Source organism: Salvelinus namaycush, chromosome 5, assembly GCF_016432855.1.
Source record: "Salvelinus namaycush isolate Seneca chromosome 5, SaNama_1.0, whole genome shotgun sequence".
In the NCBI taxonomy this organism is placed as follows: domain Eukaryota; kingdom Metazoa; phylum Chordata; class Actinopteri; order Salmoniformes; family Salmonidae; genus Salvelinus; species Salvelinus namaycush.
In genome coordinates, this window is record NC_052311.1 from 51,430,394 (window position 1) to 51,453,209 (window position 22,816).

Here is a 22,816-nt window from a genome sequence, read left to right on the forward strand (position 1 = left end):
CACATTGAAGCCAAATTTAAGTCGGTTAAGTGACGTTACAGGCTCAGTGCTGCTCCCTCATTGAGTAACTCCAGTTGAAGGACGACCCGGGTACTGCAGGCTGCCATTAGCAACTAATTATCCTTAACTTCTGTGTGATATTTTAAAATAGTTTCAAGGACATACAACTGGTGTATTAAAGTAATTATTGGTACCATGATTGTCTTAGAATATTTTTTTTTACAGTAAGATGGACCACGAAGACTGCCATTTTTTCATTCACTATAATGGATGGTCCTGTTTTCTGCCAACAATGCCTGCAGTACCACGATCAGCCTTGAACATTTGTGGCTTCAATGACTGCCCCTGACACACACGAATGACACTGCATTTGAAATTTGAGCATGTTCCCTCTCTTGTTCACCAGATGGCGGCGCTGCTCAACGCGCTGAGCACGGTGCACAACTACAAGAGCAAGAAAGCGCACGTGGCGCAGCACGCTAAGCACAAGGACTTCCTGCGGCAGCGGGACAAGGCGGAGGAGGACAAGCTCAAGAGGCAGAAAGAGGCGAAGAAGAAGCTTTACCGTATGATGGGCCAGAAGGAGAAGAAGAGTCAGAGGTCCAGTCTGAAAGGGGCGCCGCAGGATGACTGATTTTTAAATCAATATGACTCTAAAAGACCAGTGTAATAACTTTTCGGCCTTCCAATGGAATGGAATAATCCTCTGTTTAAGCATAATCTGTTGGGCTGCAGTGGAGTAGGTTGAAATTGCCCCTAGATGCTGATCTTGGGTCAGTTTAGCATTTTCCCCTCTGATGGTTAAAGTGATACATTGGGATTTTAGCAATTAAGCCTTTTGTCTACTTCCCTAGTCAGAGAAACTCATTCATGGATACCATTTTTATGTCTCTGCATCCAGTATGAAGGAAGGATTGGGGGAGGGGAAGCTGATCCTAGATCTGTACCTAGGGTAATCTTCACCCAGAGCGTCTTCAGTACTGGGGTAGGAGTGTAAATGCAAGGAATGGATGAACATCCTTCTTCAGCTTCTGTAGCCTGGTTGTGTAATGTGGTTTTTCAATGCCAGTTATTGACACCTCATTTCGAGTGGTTCCATAGAGGAACCAGAAAGAACTGTATATTAGTCATATCTCTACCACTCGTCTAGCTTCAATCGTGTGGTGTTTTAATAAAAAATATTACAAAAATAGTATGCGAGTGCCTTAACTCTAAAAGAGCATAAAAGTAAAGTAAGTGTAATTCTATAATATATTTTGATCGAGTAGAAGTTTCATAATGGCTAGGTTGTTACAAATGCACTGATAAGTGGAAGCACATGGCATTTCAGAAACTTTGAAGTTGTGCCTGTCAGAGTGAACTCATCATGGATATAACCCGTTTTAGCATGGACATTGCCATTGAGGACTACCACCATTTTAAAGTAGTCAACTGGGTGGGATTCCTGAGTTGGGAGCAATCCGCCAATGAAGAAAAATGTACTACTTTAAAATGGAGATGGCCACAATGGCGCTGCCCATGCAGTCAGACGCTATAGAGCCCCACAGCGGAGGTCTCATAATACCTTAGTGGTCAAACAGGGAAATCCCACCATGAATTTTTCCCATAAGGAATTTTAGAAACACTTAAAATAAGGGCTGTGTTTCGTGTAGGCTTAACCTGGTCGGACGTTTTGATATCATGCAAGGTGATTTAACAATATATTCGGCTCTATTTACTCTGATTCTAAAATTCTATTTAGACATCATGCAAGACTACAAATCCCTGCAAGATCCTGCACGTCATCTCTAGCTGACACCTTTGCTAACAGGTATTGTGTCAATTTAAAACTTGCACAAGACAGCTCACAGTGTCAATTGTAAAGACATTTATTCATTACTAAATTTAGCTAACATTAGATAGTTAATCCAGTGTGGAAAGTTGCTAATATTAGATAGTTAATCCAGAGATTCTTACCTTTGCCACTATTCGGCAGTCTCGTTCAGATCAGCGTGGCATTTGTAGTTCTTTGATGGCCACATTAGCGTTTAATTTCTAGGGGTTAAATATAGGCGAATATATTGATAAAAGCCACCTTGTCCTAGACTAGAGAGATCTACATGGTTATCAAAATGACACTCCAGGATAAACCAACATGAAACACGGCCCTTATTATTTTCTAAAAACCCTATGGGGAAAAATGAATGGTCGAAAAGCGATTGGAACCATTTCCTTGTTTGACCGCTAGGTTTTATGGGTATGAAGACTCAACCTGTGGTACTTTAACGTTAGATACAAAAATGAGTCCTCTGTCTCAATGGCCGGTTGTCACACATCTGCCCTCTCATTGGCTAGAATGGTCCCACCTGATCTCGCCTCCTCCCACCTGCCTTCCATCTTTGAGAACATGTATTTTCATTGTTAGTGGTCACTCGAATATAGATTAACACAGGCTAAAGAGATCTTATACGTTTTTGCCTCCTCCCACCTGCCTTCCATCTTTGAGAACATGTATTTTCATTGTTAGTGGTCACTCGAATATAGATTAACACAGGCTAAGGAGATCTTATATGTTTTTGCCTCCTCCCACCTGCCTTCCATCTTTGAGAACATGTATTTTCATTGTTAGTGGTCACTCGAATATAGATTAACACAGGCTAAGGAGATCTTATATGTTTTTGCCTCCTCCCACCTGCCTTCCATCTTTGAGAACATGTATTTTCATTGTTAGTGGTCACTCGAATATAGATTAACACAGGCTAAGGAGATCTTACACGTTTTTGTTCTGAGATAGTCAGTTAACATGACCTTAATGAATGCCTTTTGTGCTTGTTGTCATTACATGAATGCTTCAAAGTTCAAAAAGTGACGTTATCGGATGAACATGATCTCATAGAATAAAACTTGTAAAATCTAAGCCTGTGTTTACGATACTTTTTCACTGTTTATCTAAAAAAAATTACTTTAATTTCCCCATAGGCTTTGGCCAACGAGCCATGCCGGAGTTGGTGCCTATAAAAAGACGCCATTACTATTGTGCTCTATACAACAGCTGATCCAAAGGGGGTGTGGCATATGTCAACTCTTCTGCAGTGGGAAACACTTGGGGACTCCCTAAAAACGCGCCACTTCGATGCAGGTTAGGAGAGCATTTTCACTAACCCTTTCCCTAAACTTACTAGGTTATGAGAATTAGGTTAAGGTTAGGAAAAGGGTTAGGGAAAATCCTCTCCTAACATGCTACGAAAAGTCACTTTGGTCATAGCTGAATCGAAGTGGGGTGTTTTTAGGGGATCTCGTGTGCAACCGCTGATTACAATATGTCGCTAACTACAGTTATTTTGGCTGGATCTGACTCCATCTCATCTGCACTGATATGAAAATTTCAAATAGGTGAAAGTACTATTGTGGGTCGCTATCAGGGAAATGCCTTCAACTATCCAGCACATATTTTACATCCGTGCAGATAAAGGAAAGAGAAATACACTTCACACTTGATGCACTGTGGTACTACATTTTGGTTGTCTGTTTTCGTTAACTTGTCTCCATAGAGAAAGCATTGTGAATGTGTCATTCTTTGTGGTAAATAATATGGATACAATGGAAAAGATGGTTAAAAGTTCTCAAATTCTTACAAGCTATGCAGAGCCAAAACACTGCAAGGTGGGAATTAAGTGCTTTATTAGTCTATCTGCAGATATTAAATTGCAGCTTAGTCACGAAACGTGGCAATTCCTTAAATTGTGTAGGCAACGTCATACACACTTACATAGAAAAAAAACTAAACGTCCCTTGTCTGTCAAATATTGACTAAAATGATATTTGAACTGCCGATTGTCCGTGGTGTTGGTCCATCAACTGGCCATTTTTTGATGTTGTACATATCCACAGGAAAGTATTATTAAACCGATTAAAGTACACACACGTGATGCATACTAACGGGTGTTTACATGGTTTTGTGCATATGGGTGATAGAAATGTATACTTCAGTGCCTGTGCTCTAAATAGTCGGGTTAACAACTTTCAGTGAATATTGTCTCAAATTTTGAGCAGCTGAAGAAGCAGCCGCACAGACAACCGCTAAAGTAAGTTTAAATGTAATTTTAAACATTCTAGCTTGTAAGGAAAACTTTCAGTGCATTGTTTGATTGTATACCAATAATTGGGCTCAAAGTCTGCCTAATAAATCAATCTTCTGCTCTCCTCCCAACAACACACAGCAAATCAGTTTTTCTGATCTACATCCCTCAATACAACCCAGTCCAATCAGCAGGTGATTGATGAGCCTAAATGGCAGAGGCTTAAGTCACCGTTTCAGTTTCCTCAGCACCTCTTTAGTCAGCTGCTTAGTGTATCTGTTGATCTTCCGGTGTCCTGGCATCCATCCCAGGAGAAAGCGATGGAAGTCTGTCCAGGCAAAGGCAAACATCTCCCTCCACTCTTTCTCCAGAGCAGCAAAGTCCACCTGCTTGGTCACTGATGCTCTCAGTTCTGTGAAGTAGTAGTCCAGCAGGCCGGGAACCCTCTTTTCAAGCTGTTTCTCCTCTATTTCCTCCAGGAGGTAGACAACATCCTTCATCCCACAGCCTCCGCCCACGTACTGAAAGTCCACTGCCGCCACACCCTGCCCACTCCCAGAGAAGCAGAAGTTGGCTAGTTTGGCATCTCCGTGAACGATGGTCTTGAAGCGGCATTCATTGAGGATCCTGTCAATCTCCCCGGCAGTTGCTTTGAGCTGGGCGTCGTCCATGGCATTCAGCTCGTCAGGGCGTGTTTCCAGGTGCCAATAGGTACCTATGGGCCACAGCCCCTCTGGCACCACCCCCAGGAAGAGGCCATGGAAGTGGGCCAGCCAGCTGAGGCAGGCCCTCATCTCTGCATCCCTAACGCTGGTTCTACTCTGGTCAAAGCCCACCACATCCAGGTCCTCCAGAACGATCAGCTGTTCGTCCCCGTATGAACAAGCAGCCAGACAGGCTGGCATTCGACAGCCATCATTGGTGGAGAAGTTCTGGTACCAGTGCGTCTCAACTTGGTAGGACCTCACCTTGCGCATGTGAGACAGGTCTGTGTTCCAGCCTCCAGGGTGCTCGGCCTCCTTTGGGAACATGACATGTTTGACAACGACAGAGGGGCGGTCACAGCCATCTAAATGGACCCTCACAATCTGGCCATAGCCGCTCCACAGCGTCTGGATTTTGTCACCAACACGCAGAGCCTTTGCACCACACTCCTGCAGAATAAGGTCCTGATATTCTTGTTTCATCCTGAAGTCTTTCACCAGACCGAAAAATAACAGATTAGGTTATGTCAAAATCTGTCAAAATTACAGCTTTTCACAAAAGACTGATACATTTAGGCAGAAAAGTGTTGACTGAAGGAACAACAAAGTAAGCATGCACACAGTTTGATCGAATAGGAAATGCAAGTCTATGCGTTTCACACACACATGGAGGAAATTGAACTTCGACAAACTATTTAAATAAGTGTAATCTTTCAAACCCACACACCGCCATCTCACGATGGACACAGTCAAAACATTAGTTAACAACGCCAATGTGCGTAAAACTCACGATGAAAATGTGTTGCACGTCGAGTTGTATTGTGTTATGTTTCGATCATGAATACTCTCCAATGTGGACTGAAGATTTACATCAATCAATGGCGCAATACTACCACCAACTGGATTGGAGTGTAAAAGCTCTCGTCATCGTTGGAGCTACCCGGAAGCTAAATCATGGAAATTACTTATGTTGTTGTTATCGGGCAGAAAGTAGCTCGTCTACTTGCTAGCTGTATATCATAATGTTATATGGATATTGTCACGGTGGTTGTTTGCATTTAATTCATTTGATAATCTTATTTTAAAAACCCATATTTTGGAACTGTAACTCATTGCTTTGATTTAGCTGTCTAAGTTCGGCTTGCTAGCTAACGCAGCTAGCTAGTTAACGTTAGTTACGAATGACAGGGACAGTCATACTTTCCAGGCTGTATGAAGGCGTATAAAAAAACGCTAGAACAAAATGGATTGCACGGCACTGGAGCACGATGCAATTAAATTTGCTAAAACTGCTGTCATCTGCGATCAGAATGGAAAATACAACGAGGCTGTCTTCTATTATAAGGTAACGTTAAGGACTGAAATGGATGTTGTGGAATAATTTGCCGCACTCCACATTGGCTTTTACTTTCACCTGCATCTTATGGTCACCATTGTGGAATAGACTACTTGATCACTGATGCACTTTTAGCCTTTAGAAGTGGCATTCCAGTGTTTACACCTGTGTAACAAACGGTATGTATTCAGCCTTTAAGATAGTAACCCTATATAATTTGAGCTTCTGGATATCTCTTATTAGAGGTACTTGACCCATGGTTAAGACACGCTTGTATTTTGCTACATAAAAATTAATTTGTCATTTTGAAAGCAATAATGTTGGTGTTCTATGTGATATTAGGAGGCGGCACAAGCCCTGATCTACGCCGGCATGGCAGGGTCTAAACTGGAGGGCATCCAGGATAAAGTCAATGAGTACCTGGACCGGGTTCAGGCCCTGCACAATGCTGGTGAGTCCACCTCAACAGTGTAGGGAAAGTGGTGATCCTCCATAACCACTTCTGATCCAACTTCATTCACTCTCATACTCCATCCAGAATGAGTGGACCCATATTCATAAAGCATAGCAGTGAGTAGCCTACAGTGCATTCGGAAAGTATTCAGACCCCTTGAATTTTTCTACATTTTGTTACGGTACAGCCTTATTCTAAAATTAATTCAATTAAAATTTCTCAGCAATCTACACACTACCCCATAGTGACAAAGCAAAAACAGGTTTTTATAAATGTTTGCACATTTATTTGAAAAACAACAGAAATAGCTTATTTCCGTAAGTATTCAGTCCCTTTACAATGAGACTGGAAATTGAGTTCCAGTGCATCCTTTCCCTTGATCATCCTTGAGATGTTTCTACAACTTGATTGGAGTCCACCTGTGGTAAATTCAATTGATTATACATGATTTGGAAAGGCACACACCTGTCTATATAAGGTCCCACAGTTGACAGTGCATGTCAGAGCAAAAACCAGACATGATTGTGTCGAAGCACAGATCTGGGGAAGGGTACTAAAACATTTCTGCAGCATTGAAGGTTCCCAAGAACACAGTGGCCTCAATCATTCTGAAATGGAAGAAGTTTGTAACCACCAAGACTCTTCATAGAGTTGGGCGCAGGAGTGACTTCGGGACAAGTCTCTGAATGTTCTTGAGTGGCCCAGCCAGAGCCATCTCTGGAGACACCTGAAAATAGCTGTGCAGCGATGCTCCCCATCCAACCTGACAGAGCTTGAGAGGATCTGCAGAGAAGAATGGGAGAAACTCCCCAAATACAGGTGTCCCAAGAAGACTTGAGGCTGTAATCGCTGCCAAAGGTGCTAAGACAAAGTACTGAGTAAAGGGTCAGGATACTTATGTAAATGTCATATTTCAGTTGTTATTTTTAATACATTTGCAAAAATGTCTAAAAACCTATTTGTGCTTCGTCATTATGGGGTATTGTGGGTGTGAATCTGGTTCACACTGTACGGTGGCCCGGGCCTCGACGTGTGTCAACATGGCATTGTGCCTCGCCTCTTTTAATATCCCTGTCGATGTTGAGGGTCATGTTACTGTGTTCAAGTTGATATGAGGCACAATGAAAGGAAACCTCTTTCATTGTTTCCAGCGTTTCTCAATGATGTAGTTGGCAGTAGCTATCCTAACATATCCACATCACCTCAAATATATAACACCTATTTATCCCTCATCCAGTTGTTATTTTCATAGTCAGCCTCTCATTGAGGATAGCCTAGCGTTATAGCGTTGGGCCAGTAACCGAAAGGTTGCTGGTTTGAATACCTGTGCTGGCAAGGTGAAAAATTGGTTGGTGCCCTTGAGCAATGCACTTAACCCTTATTTGCTCCAGGGGTATCGTACTACTATGGCTGTAAAACAACATTTCACTGCACCTATCCAGTGTATTTGAAAATATATATTTTTAATGTTCCATTGTGTCCTATCCCATACAGTTCAAGCTCAAAGTAGCGACCCTCTGAAGAGCAAGCAGCAGGTGGATCTGGAGCGGGCCCACTTCCTGGTCACCCAGGCCTTTGAGGAGGATGAGAAGGGCAATGGGGACGAGGCTATCGAGCTCTACACACAGGCCGTGGAACTCTGCATCCAGACGGTAGGGGCTGCTCAGGAAAGGCCCAGGCTTCTTTTAGGCCTGCTGTGTGACTACAGGGGCAACTTTCACCACCAATGCTCTTGTATTGAGCAAATCAACAACAAAATGAGCTGTACTCTCTGCTATTCAGACTACTGTATCAAACATTATACAGGATGTTAATTCCTGGGTCATCACCAGGTCCAGTGGAGGTGTTGTCAGGAATGAGTATAAGAACAGTTTATTTGGATTAGGCCATGAACAGACTGATGCCCCACTAGTCTTCATTGTATCTATTGACATCCCTCTTGACCTAGTCTCTAGGGTACATAATGTGTGGCAGGTGTCAAGTGTAACCCCCCCCCCCCCCCCCCCCCCACTCCTTTTCTCCGGCTTTCTTTTCTCACAGTCTCATGATACAACAGACCAGGGGCTGCAGGGCAAACTGAAGCAGCTGGCTCGTCAGGCCCTCGATAGGTAAGGTCACCCTCCCCTTCTCTCTATAGTGTAATATTTCTAAATTTCTAGTGTTGTATACATTCGGAAAGTATTCAAACCCCTTGACTTTTTCCACATTTTGTTACGTTACAGCCTTATTTTTAAATGGATTAAATAAATACAAATTCTCATCAATCTACACACAATACCCCATAATGACAAAGCGATTTTTCCAAATAAAAAACAAATACCTTATTTACATAAGTATTCAGACCCTTTGCTGTGAGACCTGAAATTGAACTCATGTACATCCTGTTTCCATTGATCATCCTTGATGGTTCTACAACTTGATTCGAGTCCACCTGTGGTAAATTCAATTGATTGGACATGATTTGGGAAGGCACACACCTGTCTATATAAGGTCCCACAGTTGCAAGTGCATGTCAGAGCAAAAACCAAGCCATGAGGTCGAAGGAATTGTCCGTAGAGCTCCGAGACAGGATTATATTGAGGCACAGATCTGGGTAAGGGTACTTGACTGGCCCAGCCAGAGCCCGGACTTGAACCTTGATCGAACATCTCTGGAGAGACCTGAAAATAGCTGTGCAGCGACGCTCCCCATCCAACCTGACAGAGCTTGAGAGGATCTGCAGAGAAGAATGGGAGAAACTCCCCAAATACAGATGTGCCAAGCTTGTAGCGTCATACCCAAGAAGACTTGAGGCTCTAATCGCTGCCAAATGTGCTTTAACAAAGTAGTGAGTTAAGGGTCTGAATACTTATGTAAATGTGATATCAGTTTTTTTAACTTAATAAATTAGCAACATTTATTTTTTATTTAATTTTTTTATTTAATTTTCTCCCCTTTTCTCCCCAATTTTCGTGGTATCCAATCGCTAGTAATTACTATCTTGTCTCATCGCTACAACTCCCGTACGGGCTCGGGAGAGACGAAGGTCGAAAGCCATGCGTCCTCCGAAGTACAACCCAACCAACCAACCAACACTGCTTCTTAACACAGCGCGCCTCCAACCCGGAAGCCAGCCGCACCAATGTGTCGGAGGAAACACCGTGCACCCGCCCCCCTCGGTTAGCGCGCACTGCGCCCGGCCCGCCACAGGAGTCGCTGGAGCGCGATGAGACAAGGATATCCCTACCGGCCAAACCCTCCCGGACGACGCTATGCCAATTGTGCGTCGCCCCACGGACCTCCCGGTCGCGGCCGGCTGCGACAGAGCCTGGGCGCGAACCCAGAGACCCTGGTGGCGCAGCTAGCACTGCGATGCAGTGCTCTAGACCACTGCGCCACCCGGGAGGCAAATTAGCAACATTTCTAAACCTGTTTTTGCTTTGTCTTTATGGGGTATTGAGTAGATTGATAAGGATTAAAAAAAAAATATATATATATTTTTAGAATAAGGCTGTAACTTAACAAAATCTGGAAAAAGTCAAGGGGTCTGTATACTTTCCGAATGCGCTGTTGATCAAGGAACATCAACCCGACCGACCAACCAACCAAGCCCTTTGTTTCTCTACAGGGCGGAGGGGCTGAAGGAGTCCCAGTCCGCCAGTCCCTTAGCCCAGTCGCCACAGGACAGGCCGGGGCCCTCAGGGGCCAAACCCAGTGGGGGGCCTTGCCCCGTCAGACAGTTCTTCCCCTTGGGGCCTGACTTCTCTCTCCAGGACCGCCCCCAGCCAGTCAGGCCGGTCCAGTCCAGTGAGCCTCAGGGTCAGCGCTACACCTCAGAAGAGATCGAGGTGCTCAGGTGAGCAGGCTGGGATCTTTCTGGACTCTGGGGAATCATAGAACATGGTCAACACATTGAGTTTAGGCTCCCAAGAAGCAATGATCTGTGGTTCCATAATAATCCCCATTTCCCTAGGAGCATAATGCCAGTGTGTGACTGGTTTTTCTAAAGGTTAGGCAGTAACACACCTTTGTTTGGTAAAGGTTCAAGTTTGACTCATCTACATTTTCACCTGCTGGGTAAGGTACACACGTTACATTTCTCCTTATTCTCCTCTCTGCTTTTCCACATAGGAGCACGTCCAAGATCAACGGCATACCCTTCGTCCCCTTCATGAGTGTGGACCTGAAGGAGAGATTTGCCTTTCCTGTTCCATTCTCGTAAGTCAGGATATTCTTGTTCCTTAGTAAGTGGGTGTGCGGATTGTAGAATACACACGTTATACATTTCTCCCTGCAACCAGAAAGCAGATGGAGTAGATAGTACTAGATGGAGTGCCACTTGATTGCATTACTTTTTAATTTGTGATAAGCATCAGACTTTTTATTCTCTGTGGATGTTTCCCAGGGACAAACTAGGCAAGCTGGCCCTGTCTCCCAAGCAGAAAACCATCTTCTCCCGCTGGGTTCGCCCTGACGAGATCTGCAATAACCCCACCATGATCTTATCTGTATCCAGCTTCAGCATCAAGCAGGTCAGGCCACACACACAGCCGTCAATATTCACTATCAATAATCAAGACCAAAATGTCCCCTGTAAAATACAGAATTATTTAAGTTGTATTGGAATTGACTCATCATCAGATGGCGCCACTTGTACGTATGTTTTGACTGATAAAACCTACCTACTTCATGGACAATCTGCTCTAAACTGAATACCTTTCAATGTGATTGGTAATACTGACAGATTTACCTCCCATCCTGGTGGTCGGATGTCAGTTTCATACTCTTAATGTTAATCACCTACTCTCTCCCGTTAGACGGTGGTGTCTGACTGCTCGTTCGTGGCGTCGTTAGCCATCAGCGCTGCCTATGAGCGACGCTACAACAAGAAGCTCATCACCAGCATCATCTACCCCCAGAACCGGCGCGGGGAGCCAGAGTATAACCCCTGTGGGAAGTACATGGTGAAGCTTCACATCAACGGTGTGCCCAGGAAGGTAACACACTGCAGAACCTGGGACCTGGGTCCACTGGTGCTCAATGTCATTGTGAGATAAGCTAGCAAACCTCACTCTCTAAATGACTAGACTGTCACTGTAAAGCTGCCATGTCTCTGACAGTGTCTACCAATGGGTTGTATTGTTGTAAGTGTTCCCCCTCCTGTTCCCTGCAGGTCATTATAGACGACTTCCTGCCATGTGGTCAGAATGGAGAGCTGCTGTGTTCCTACTCCAGCAACAGGAACGAGCTGTGGGTCTCCCTCATAGAGAAGGCCTACATGAAGGTCATGGGAGGCTACGACTTCCCCGGCTCCAACTCGGTGAGGGAGTTCCCCCTGTGAAAGTACTAGTACTACCCCCTGTACTGGGCTCTGTCCAATAGCGAATGTTTCACTTTGGAGAATGTTTCAGAGCTAACGAGTTCCCTCATTCACATCGTGTGCTAAATTCCACATTTCATCCATCGTACGTGATTGGACAGTTGGTTCTGTTCTCCACCTTGTTATTGCTGTTCTCTAACGTGTGATCTCTATTCTTTCTGTCTTATTGTAGAACATCGATCTGCACGCACTCACTGGCTGGATCCCAGAGCGTATCGCCATGCATTCAGACAATCAGTCATTCATCAAGGACGACACCTTCCGCATGCTCTACCAGAGGTGAGACATGCAGACACAAACACACACTCATTAATTCACCCATGCACACACTTAAGGGCCTACATAATCCATCTGCTTTGTAGAATTCACACTAAGAGCTATATAACTCAGATTCTTAAACAGTTTAATTACTTTATTTGAATCCACAAATCATATTACATTTGCAAAAAGATATACACACACACTCCAGTCAGGTAGTGATTTTTCATGATTACCTTTGCTGCCAGATGGTAATAGACATGGTTATCAATACCACAGAGTTTTCTCCTAGCCAAGATAGCTGACCTACTACTCTCACATCCCCCTCCTCTCATGACAGGTTTCACCGGGGCGACGTCTTAATCACCACGGCAACGGGGGTGATGACAGAGGAGGAAGGTGAGAGGTGGGGCCTTGTGCCAACGCATGCCTATGCTGTCCTGGATATCCGGGAGCACAAAGTAAGTGTTGGTGTTAGCATAACCACTCAGTTGTTACAGTAGCTTGTTAGCATAACTATTCATGGTTGTTACAGTAGCTTGTTAGCATAACTATTCATGGTTGTTACAGTAGCTTGTTAGCATAACCACTCAGTTGTTATAGTAGCTTGGTTAGCATAACCACTCAGTTGTTACAGTAGCTTGTTAGCATAACCACTCAGTTGTTACAGTAGCTTGGTTAGCATAACCACTCAGTTGTTACAGTAGCATGGTTAGCATAATCACTCATAGTATAGCATGCTGTGTTTTATTTGTATCTTGTCAATTCCATTTATGTCTTTGGTATTTTATTAGGCTCCCCATTAGCTGTTGCAAAAGCAGCAGCTACCCTTCCTGGGGTCCACACAAAACAAAACATGACATAATACAGAACAATAATAGACTAGAACAGCTCAAGGACAGAACTACATATATATATATATTTTTAAAGGCACAAGTAGCCTACATATTAATACATACACACAAACTATCTAGGTCAAATAGGGGAGAGGCATTGTGCCGTGAGAGACTGGCATGCATAGTATTTATATCAGCCCTCTGATTACAAGGAAGAGCAAGACGTGCCGCTCTGTTCTGGGCCAGCTGCAGTTTAACTAGGTCTTTCCTTGCAGCACTCGACCACACGACTGGACAATAATCAAGATAAAACAAAACTATAACTTTGTAACTTTGCGCATCATTAATAGTGTTCTGCCTGCATGCTAAGCTTCTGTGCCATTTGATCTGGCTCTCAGGGGAATCGGTTCCTGCAGCTGAAGAACCCGTGGAGCCACTTGAGGTGGAAAGGCCGCTTCAGTGAACGGGATGAGAAAAATTGGACCCCAGAACTTCTCAAATACCTCAACTTTGACCCCAAGACCGCACAGAAGTTTGATAACGGCGTGTTCTGGATCACGTTTGAGGACCTGTGCCAGTACTATGATGTCATCTACCTGAGCTGGAGCCCCGCCCTGTTTAGAGAGTCTTCCTGTATCCACAGGTCAGTCAACAACAGCCCTCTTATCTCCCACAAGGGTCTGCTATACCTATAACCAACTACGATACAGTGCGTTTGGAAAGTATTCAGACCAACTTAACTTTTTCCACATTTTGTTACGTTTTGTTACGTGATTTAAATAGTTTTTTTCCCCCTCATCAATCTACACACAATACCCCATAAAGACAAAGCAAAAACAGTTTTGTTTTAAATTTTTGCAAATTTAATACAAATAAAAACCAGAAATATCACATTTGCATAAGTAATTCAGACCCTTTACTCAGTACTTTGTTGAAGCACCTTTGGCAGAGATTACAGCCTCGAGTCTTCTTGGCTTACCTGTATTTGGGGAGTTTCTCCCATTCTTCTCTGCAGATCCACTCAAGCTCTGTCAGGTTGGATGGGGAGCGTTGCTGCACAGCTATTTTCAGGACTCTCCAGAGATGTTCGATCAGGTTCGGGCTCTGGCTTGGCCACTCAAGAACATTCATAGACCAGTCCCGAAGCCACCATGCTTCACCGTAAGGATGGTGTCAGATTTCCTCTAGGCGTGACGCTTGGCATTCAGGCAAAAGAGTTCAGTCTTGGTTTCATCAGACCAGAGAATCTTGTTTCTCATGGTCTGGGAATACTTTAGGTGCCTTTTGGCAAACTCCAAGCGGGCTGTCAACGTGCCTGTTACTGAGAAGTGGCTTCCGTCTGGCCACTGTATCATAATGGCCTGATTGGTGGAGTGCTGCAGAGATAGTTGTCCTTCTGGAAGGTTCTCCCATCTCCACAGAAGGAACTCTGGAGCTTCTTGGTTACCTCCCTGACCAAGGCCTTTCTCCCCCGATTGCTCAGTTTGATCGGGCGGCGAGCCCTAGGAAGAGACTGGGTGTTTCCAAACTCCTTCCATTTAAGAATGATGGAGGCCACTGTGTTCTTCGGGAACTTCAATGCTGCAGAATTTTTTTGCTAGCCTTCCCCAGATCTGTGCCTCAACACAATCCTGTGTTGAGGCACAGCTCTACGGACAATTCCTTTGACCTCATTGCTTGGTTTTTGCTCTGACATGCACTGTCAACTGTGGGACCTTATATAGAAGGTCGTGTGCCTTTCCAAATCATGTCCAATCAATTGAATTTACCACAGGTGGACTCCAGTCAAGTTGTAATCTCAAGGATGATCAATGGAAACAGGATGTACCTGAGCTCAATTTCGAGTCTCAAAGCAAAGGGTCTAAATACTTATGTAAATGAGGTATTTCAGTTTTTTTGCCAAACGTTCTAAAAACCTGTTTTTGCTTCGTCATTATGGGCTATTGTGTGTAGATTGAGGATTTGTATTTATTTATTAAATTTTAGAATAAGGCTGTAACGTAACAAAATGTGAAAAAAGTCAAGGGGTCTGAATACTTTACAAATGCACTGTATGTGTATAACAAAATACACGTGTTTGATATGTGAAGTATATTTCTGGTTGTGTGTGTCCCTGCAGTAGCTGGGATGGGAAGCAGGGCCCGGTGAAGGATGCCTACAGCCTTGCCAACAATCCTCAGTACCGGCTGGAGGTGACCTGTCCTGCAGGGGGCACCGCTGTCTGGGTGCTGCTGACCAGACACATCACTGACAAGGTGCACTGTCTGTCTGGCTGTTCACCACCACACAGTATCAGACAATGTCTCATTTTCTCCCATAGAAACAATAATCACTCTGTTTTTGTCCTTTGATGTTCAGGATGACTTTGCACAAAACAGGGAGTTCATCACCTTGGTGGTTTACAAGACGGAGGGAAAGAAAGTTTACTACCCTGGTGAGTTTCTCATGGAAATGTGTGTGTATCTGTGTGCATGTGTGTGTGTTTCCTCTGACTGTCTTGTATGTTCCTCCTCAGCGGACCCTCCCCCCTACATAGATGGGATCAGGATCAACAGCCCCCACTACCTGACCAAGATGAGACTAACCAGCGCTGGAACACACACCTTCACACTGGTGGTGTCACAGTACGAGAAGCAGAACACCATCAACTACACCCTGAGGGTGAGACACACACACACACACACACATATTGTGTCAGATACATCTCCTGAGTGTCAGATCTGTCGCTGGCAGGTAAACACTGCGATCCTGTTGTACTGCGGGACAGAAGTGACCATATATCATGCCTCAAGCATCTCACAATAGAACATGAGAAACAGAGTGGGATGGTGAGGGTGAAGAAGAAGGAGGGAGTGGGGGAAGATGGAGTGAGGGCACATGATATGAACTTAATGAGTGTCAAGTGTACGTACACTACCGTTCAAAAGGACAGCATCCCGGAGTCGTCTCTTCACTGTTGACGTTGAGACTGGTGTTTTGCGGGTACTATTTAATGAAGCTGCCAGTTGAGGACTTGTGAGGCGTCTGCTTCTCAAACTAGACACTCTAATGTACATGTCCTCTTGCTCAGTTGTGCACCGGGGCCTCCCACTCTTTCTTTTCTCAGAATAACTAGTCTAAAGAAGGCCAGTTTTATTGCTTTTTTAATGAGCACAACAGTTTTCAGCTGTGCTTACATAATTGCGAAAGGGTTTTCTAATGATCAATTCGCTTTTTAAAATGATAAACTTGGATTAGCTAACACAATGTGCCATTGGAACACAGGAGTGATGGTTGCTAATAATGGGCCTCTGTACGCCTACGTAGATATTCCATAAAAAATCTGCCGTTTCCAGCTACAATAATCATTTACAACATTAACAATGTCTACACTGTATTTCTGATCAATTTGATGTTATTTTAATGGACAAAAAAATATATTTTCTTTCAAAAACAAGGACATTTCTAAGTGACCCCAAACTTTTGAACGGTAGTGTACATATACTGTACACACAAGGAATATAAAACTAGATCTGAGTTGTTTCAGAATGTAGAATTATACATGAAGCAGCCTCCTTTGTCCTGTAGTCTGAGTGTGTGTGTTCATATCCATGCAGATTGAGTCTTAAATGAAGTTTGCTAATTATTTAATTCGAAACAGTTCTGTATCAGAAGTTCTGATACAGAACCCACTTTCAGAACTGTGAAATCAGTTGAAAGAGAGCTTGTGAGTTTGTCTGCAATGAATTGCTGTGTGTGAAAGAGAGATGGAGAGAGTGAGACTTTCTTGGTTTGTATATGAATGAGTAAAAGGTTTTATGTTTTGTGTGTGAGTATGTGACCCAAGCCTTTTTTTGGTCATTTATATTTCATAAACACCCCTTACCAACTGAGCTGAAGTCTTTGAGGAGCTGTTATCTGAAGTCTCACAAAAACAACATGTTTGGCCTCTGTAGAAGAGAAGAAACCCTGAAAGTAGTTGCATGTGTGTCTTTCTGAGAGTGAAAGAGAAAAGCCAATCGCCAGAGGAATATCTCTAGCCTTGACTTAGCAAGCAGCAAACTGGCTGTGAATCCATTTCTGCACTCTCACTTCCTTAAAAATCATCTGGAGAATTAGTGAATTGACGTTCAGTCTCATACTCGGAAGAGTTCTCGTGAGGTATGGATTGAACATGATTTCTTCCGTCTGAATAAGAGCTGGCCAGTATTCTTCCAGGAGTTTCTTCCTGATGTTTCTATGTTGTGCTGATCACATCCCTGCTCATTCAGTTCCAACAGAGTAATAGACGTTTCCCTCCAACAGGTGTACTCTGGATGCAAGTTCTCCTTCTCCAAGATCCCAACGCCCTTCACTCATACCAAACGGGTAACATTTACTTCCACTTGTCTCTTTGTTCACATTCTCTATTGGCATGATAACAAAATCACCATCTTACATTGCGAAAGCCCCCTCTTTCTCCCTGTGCAGATCAATGGCCAGTGGAAGGGGCCGAGTGCGGGGGGCTGTGGGAACTACAAGGACTCGTACAAGCACAACCCAATCTACCAGTTTAACCTGGAGCGCCCAGGACCCATGCTCATAGAGCTACGAGGCTCCAGGTAAGACTCACTGAGGCCTGCAGGGGCCCTCCACCCAGTGGGGACACTATAGCCCAATCACAATTGATGGATATAAAATGGGTTCCATTGAAATGATTGTCCTCTTGTAACACAGCACTTTTAATACTTGAGTGTTCATCCTGTCCGTCAAAACCTTCTCTAATCCGAGGTGACTACAGAATGACTAAAATGCAAAACTGAAATAATATGCATGGTCTGCATTGTGTCCGACAGTCTGACTCCAATGAGACTTTGTCATGATATATCCAGAAAATTTGAGCCGTCACAGAATACGATTGCCAGGTGTAAATGTGACCAGACAGACTAACAGTCAGTTTCCAGTGTTAATTACGTCATCCTGTAGGGGTCATCTTTAATAGTTCATCTGGTGCTCCTAATTAAAATGAGATGACTCGCTCTCTCCCTCCAGTCTGCAGTCATTAGCACTGCTAACTAAATACTCTCTCTCTCTATCTCTCTCTCTCTCTCTCTCTCTCCCTCCCTCCACAGTCTGCAGTCATTAGCACTGCTAACTAAATACTCTCTCTCTCTCCCTCCACAGTCTGCAGTCATTAGCACTGCTAACTAAATACTCTCTCTCTCTCTCTCTCTCTCCCTCCACAGTCTGCAGTCATTAGCACTGCTAACTAAATACTCTCTCTCTCTCTCTCCACAGTCTGCAGTCATTAGCACTGCTAACTAAATACTCTCTCTCTATCTCTCCCTCCACAGTCTGCAGTCATTAGCACTGCTAACTAAATACTCTCTCTCTCTCTCTCCCTCCACAGTCTGCAGTCATTAGCACTGCTAACTAAATACTCTATCGCTCTCTCCGTCTCTCCGTCTCTGTCTGTAGGCAGTATAGCACAGGTTCTGGTTGCTTGTGTTGTCATTGTTGTTATCATGTCTCGGTCTCACCCTCTCTAGGCAGTACAGTGTGGGCTTTGAGATGGTGACCGTGTCCACTGTAGTAGAGCCAGGACCTGCAGGCCACCCGAAGAAGAACAGCGGCGACTACAGGTACTCACCCAGGATTCACAGGAGTAAAATGCAACATAGGAGATAGTGTGTTTGTCTGTCTATCAGCTCATAGAGGTGTTCAGGGACAGTACATAGTGTTGAGTTCCAGATGAGTTCAGAATCAATCCTAATATTAACTCTTTACACTCATGGGGAATTGGCCTATATAGATAAGGCTAAATTGAAATATTTATTACAGAAGAGATATGGAAAGCATATGCATAGCAATGGTAGCAATTAAAAGGGAACAGTTAGGAGATTATGGGGAAATTATTAGACTAAAGGTTAGGATATAACAGTTCACCTGACACAACTGAATTCAAACATTATACTGTTGATTTGATGTGCATTTTACATTCACTGTAATTTTACCGCATTTGTTGATAACGAAATCTGAAAATACTCATTCAGTAACAATACAATATTAATGGATTTGGGGTAGGTCCAACATAAGACAAAAAAATGAAGGGTTTGAGTGAGAGGTCAAACTGGTGTCCAAGTGTCTACACACCTCTCCTAAGTAACTTCAATACACTTTTATGACTAAAAGACGAGTCTTCAACTACAAGGTGCTTTTTTTGAGCTCTCCTAGCTGTGCCGAGCAAGCGCACTGGTAGTTGTTTTGTTTGGAACACAGCCCTGCATCCCCGCCATCACAAAATTACTGTTTACGCAATCCAAAAGCTGTCCATTTATAAATCCCAATCTGGGTCAGGGGGGCATCATTAGAATATGATTTTACAATAGGCTTTCACAAGCCAATTCAGAAAGCAGGTCGGAATTTTGGTGCGCATGGAATGGAGTCATGAGTGTATTCAAATGTGTGGTCTGCAGCCCAAAAATCACAATACAACAAACAGGCTCATTCTGTTCACGACATCCCAAGGTATAACTCCATGACATCTTGTAACTGTACATTAAACATAGTGATCATAAACATTGACACTGTATATTACATGCGTTTCATATGGTAATGAAAAGTGCACATTTGGGCTCACGGGTGTTTTCCTTGCTTGTATGACATCAGCAGTATTTATTATAATCTTCAACGTTTCATCTTTCAAAATACATCAAGTCCTATTAATTTACAGCATTTTTCCTCACTCCGACAACAAAATGTTATGCCCAATTAGCAGATAGAATGGGGGCAACTTCTTATCGCGCGCGCGGGGGCTCAAGTTCCAAACGGCTCAGTCAAAACCCATACAGAGCTGTGAAGCGGAGACTCTGACCTCTGACCTCAACTATAGCATGTTACTGTACAGCTGCTGTAGGTGCTTATCAGTGTCCAAATCGGCCATTTTCAACCCGGGTATGAGTGTAATTTGCCTACTGTGAAACTCTGAGCTTGTTTAACTCCAACGTTGGTAAACATAAATGTAAACAAACACTATATAGCCTCAACATGGTTGAATCGATCATTTTGATATCTATGGTCAGTCCTAGTCCTCAACTGACTAGGTATCCCCTTTCCGTCTATGAATTTGAAAGTGGTTACATTTCTCCAGGCCCATCCCTCAGCTTTTTACTAAAACAGAGGCGGGGTGACCACTTGAATGCATCCATCATAAAATGTTATGCACAGGTTAAAGTTCAGTGTTGGAACATATATTAGGGACACATGATTCTCCAAAGCCCTTGACCTGATGACATGCTGCCTAAATATGGTGGCTAGTCACAACACTGAGGGAACATTCTATACATTCCCCACAGGTCAAAAGGTCACATCTGAGGACCTCGTGTCTGACCTCTGGGATGTCTATGCTAATTGAGTTAGCCTGGTTCAAAGATTAAGGGTGTACTGAAATTAGCCTTACTGCACATTTGCATAAAGGAATGCCTTTTGAGTTAGATCTTATGACAACGGCTGTGTGTCTGAAATGATTTTTCAGGAATAATTGATTGAAGTAAAGATATTCATAACATTTCCCTCACATTTAGACCATGATTTTAGATTATCCTGTGGATGAGGTTAAAGCAGGTTACATTTGTATTTAATAGCAGATAATCTCTATAAATTATTCAGATAATCTGCTCTGCTATTGAACACATTGTATGCATTTTTAGTGGGTTATGAAACAGAAAATGTCCAGAAACTGGTGGTGGACTGCATTGTAACATGTTATGAAGGAATGGAGATTAGAAAGGGTGCTATTTGAGACTATTGAGAGACAGCCATAAGTAACCCCCCTTCTCTCTCTCTCTGTAGGTGTGGTTTCTGCTACATGGAGGCGGACCATGTCCCTGCTGGCATCTACAATGTCATCCCCACCACCTTCCTGCCCAAACAGGAAGGACCCTTCTTCCTGGACTTCAGCAGCGCCATGCCCCTAAAGGTCTCCCAGCTCCAGTAAGGAGAGGGGGGAAGGATTCAGGGGTGACACCATGAATAACTTGCACACAGCATGGACACTCACTGTTCCCTAAACTCTGGGTGGAACTTGTTACGACTGCAGGAGGACCCAAAAGAGACTGATTACTTGATTGATTAATATCAAGGGTATTTGGAAAGGGACATGTTTTTGGTATGGAACATAGCCCTCTATGTGCTGAGGTGTGCAAGAATATGTACCAAAAAAATGTAAACTGACTGAGTAATAACTATCAGAGCTAATGTTGGAGGTGCTTTCTTCCTCCTTTGCCATAATGACAGATACAGTAAATGATGTCACAACAACTATGGCCCTTCTGATTTTCAATGTTCAATTACTTGGCGCTTGTTGACCGCCAGTCTAGGTACTCAAGAGGCAGTGCTGGTATTTACCAAGAACGAAGGGTGACGTTCTCAACTGCAACTGTCTTTCTCAGGAGACCGCACCACGACAGGGATTTCTCTGTTGCACAGGAATGAAGACTAATCTCTGGCATTCCTAAGGATGTGTGACAGGCATGCAGGACCTGTGTCTGTGTGGTTGCAAAATTCCAGGAACTTTCAATAAATTCCCTGGTTTTCCAGATTCCTGGAATCCTCCGACCAGGATTTAGGGAAAACCAAGGAATTTATTATAAGTTCCTGTAATTTTGCAACTGTGTGTGTGGGTAGTCACGTGGAAAACAACATTTGAAACGTATCTGCAATCTTCAGTGTCTTGTTTACGCTTCAGCAAGGACTTGAACCCTTCACAGCGGTTTCTCCTTCTCTGTTAACAGTTTGTCAGAGGCAAGACTGCTAGTGGCTTTGTCATTTTCTGGACAATTACTGTAAAGTGTCAATGCTATACAGTCTTGTGGACAAGACCCACTCCTCAAACATACTTCATTTTTACTAAGGAAAGTGTGGACTTACTAAAAGAGCGGAGTCACCCGTACCATGTAGACTTATTTTGCATTAGCAAAATGGCTGCTCTGTCGTTTCATTCTTCTTTACATAGAATTACATTTGTTTTCTTCCCCTTCCAGTGACTGTTAAAGGGCAACTATTGCTGCTGTTGCCACTTATGTCAAATGCAATAGTCTGGTATGATTTTGCTCAACTTGCACTAAATGTGGAATGATGTATTCAAGCATAGCATTGATGGAAATCAGAAAATGTTTTGTCTGTGTTGGTGAAGATCTGGCCTCTCTCCTGTCTGAGAGCATTTGAAAACAGAGCAGCAGCTGGTCACAACCTCTAAGAAGAATCACAGGGCAGAGAGACAAACTACCAGGCCTGAGGGAGGGATCTGGAGAGGTAGAGGAGAAACAGAAGTGCAGGAAAGAGAGGGAGAGAACAAAACAATTGTTTAGGTGAAAGGCAGGAATTTAACCTCAGAGGCAGATTTGACAACTGACAGATACTGCTAAGTCAAGTGTCTGACAAACAAGAGGAGAGCAAATATGATGAGAAATCTGAAAACCAGTTCAACTTTTGTTATTGTGAACAAGATCCTAGTTCTATGCTGCCTTGCCACCAAAGCTCTTCACTTGGCTTAGCCGTGGCTCATGTCAAACCGGCTAACCTTCTGAATCCTGTCGCCCTACAGTCTGCAGCACACGGCTTATACATCAATGGGGAATCCCAGCACAGATGAGTGGTACTTTTCTACTGTGGTTAATCATGTTAAGGTTTGCCAATGAGGAGCCAGGGTGATGTAAACAACTCGCAAGAAAGCAATGATCTGATTAGTCTATTGCAACAACAACAAAAACAATCTGCAGCGATTAGACCAAGAAAATATCAGTATAGCCCAGTTAGAATGGCGACAGGCTAGTCAATTACTGTATAGGGTTGT

At 43.6% G+C, this 22,816-nt stretch overlaps 3 protein-coding genes across 4 annotated transcripts in view; 2 read left to right on the plus strand and 1 right to left on the minus strand.

The window, feature by feature from the left end:
• The window catches only part of LOC120048439 (ribosome biogenesis protein BMS1 homolog), a 44,934-nt gene extending 41,002 nt beyond the window's left edge, over nucleotides 1–3,932 (plus strand). For both annotated transcript variants that reach the window (XM_038994410.1, XM_038994409.1), the window contains one exon: nucleotides 407–3,932. In XM_038994410.1, coding sequence (XP_038850338.1) covers nucleotides 407–634 — 228 coding nt within the window. In that variant the 3' untranslated portion in view covers nucleotides 635–3,932. The remainder of the gene's footprint in view (nucleotides 1–406) is intronic.
• On the minus strand, nucleotides 3,644–5,626 carry pkdc (protein kinase-like domain containing). The gene is made up of 2 exons (XM_038994411.1): nucleotides 5,553–5,626; nucleotides 3,644–5,253 (listed from the first exon to the last, which is right to left on the minus strand). The coding sequence occupies exon 2, from the start codon at nucleotides 5,243–5,245 to the stop codon at nucleotides 4,286–4,288; it is 960 nt and encodes a 319-aa protein (XP_038850339.1). The 5' UTR covers nucleotides 5,246–5,253; nucleotides 5,553–5,626; the 3' UTR covers nucleotides 3,644–4,285.
• Nucleotides 5,627–5,703: 77 nt separating this feature from the next.
• Nucleotides 5,704–22,113, plus strand: LOC120048441 (calpain-7-like). The gene is made up of 19 exons (XM_038994412.1): nucleotides 5,704–6,107; nucleotides 6,441–6,549; nucleotides 8,047–8,204; nucleotides 8,593–8,660; nucleotides 10,160–10,387; nucleotides 10,663–10,749; nucleotides 10,937–11,063; nucleotides 11,349–11,528; nucleotides 11,705–11,851; nucleotides 12,084–12,190; nucleotides 12,510–12,630; nucleotides 13,404–13,648; nucleotides 15,125–15,260; nucleotides 15,364–15,439; nucleotides 15,521–15,666; nucleotides 17,290–17,352; nucleotides 17,455–17,585; nucleotides 18,513–18,605; nucleotides 20,815–22,113. Exons 1-19 carry the CDS (start codon nucleotides 6,006–6,008, stop codon nucleotides 20,957–20,959), a joined length of 2,469 nt encoding a protein of 822 aa, XP_038850340.1. The 5' UTR covers nucleotides 5,704–6,005; the 3' UTR covers nucleotides 20,960–22,113.
• Nucleotides 22,114–22,816: the final 703 nt, after the last annotated feature.

Excerpts from the sequence above, each read along its gene's own strand:
- pkdc (XM_038994411.1), bottom strand. The coding sequence starts at position 5,245 with ATGAAACAAGAATATCAGGACCTTATTCTGCAGGAGTGTGGTGCAAAG.
- LOC120048441 (XM_038994412.1), top strand. The coding sequence starts at position 6,006 with ATGGATTGCACGGCACTGGAGCACGATGCAATTAAATTTGCTAAAACT. Across the intron at positions 12,191-12,509 it reads TTCCGCATGCTCTACCAGAG|GTTTCACCGGGGCGACGTCT; the intron begins GTGAGACATGCA and ends CTCTCATGACAG. Across the intron at positions 15,261-15,363 it reads CCAGACACATCACTGACAAG|GATGACTTTGCACAAAACAG; the intron begins GTGCACTGTCTG and ends TTTGATGTTCAG.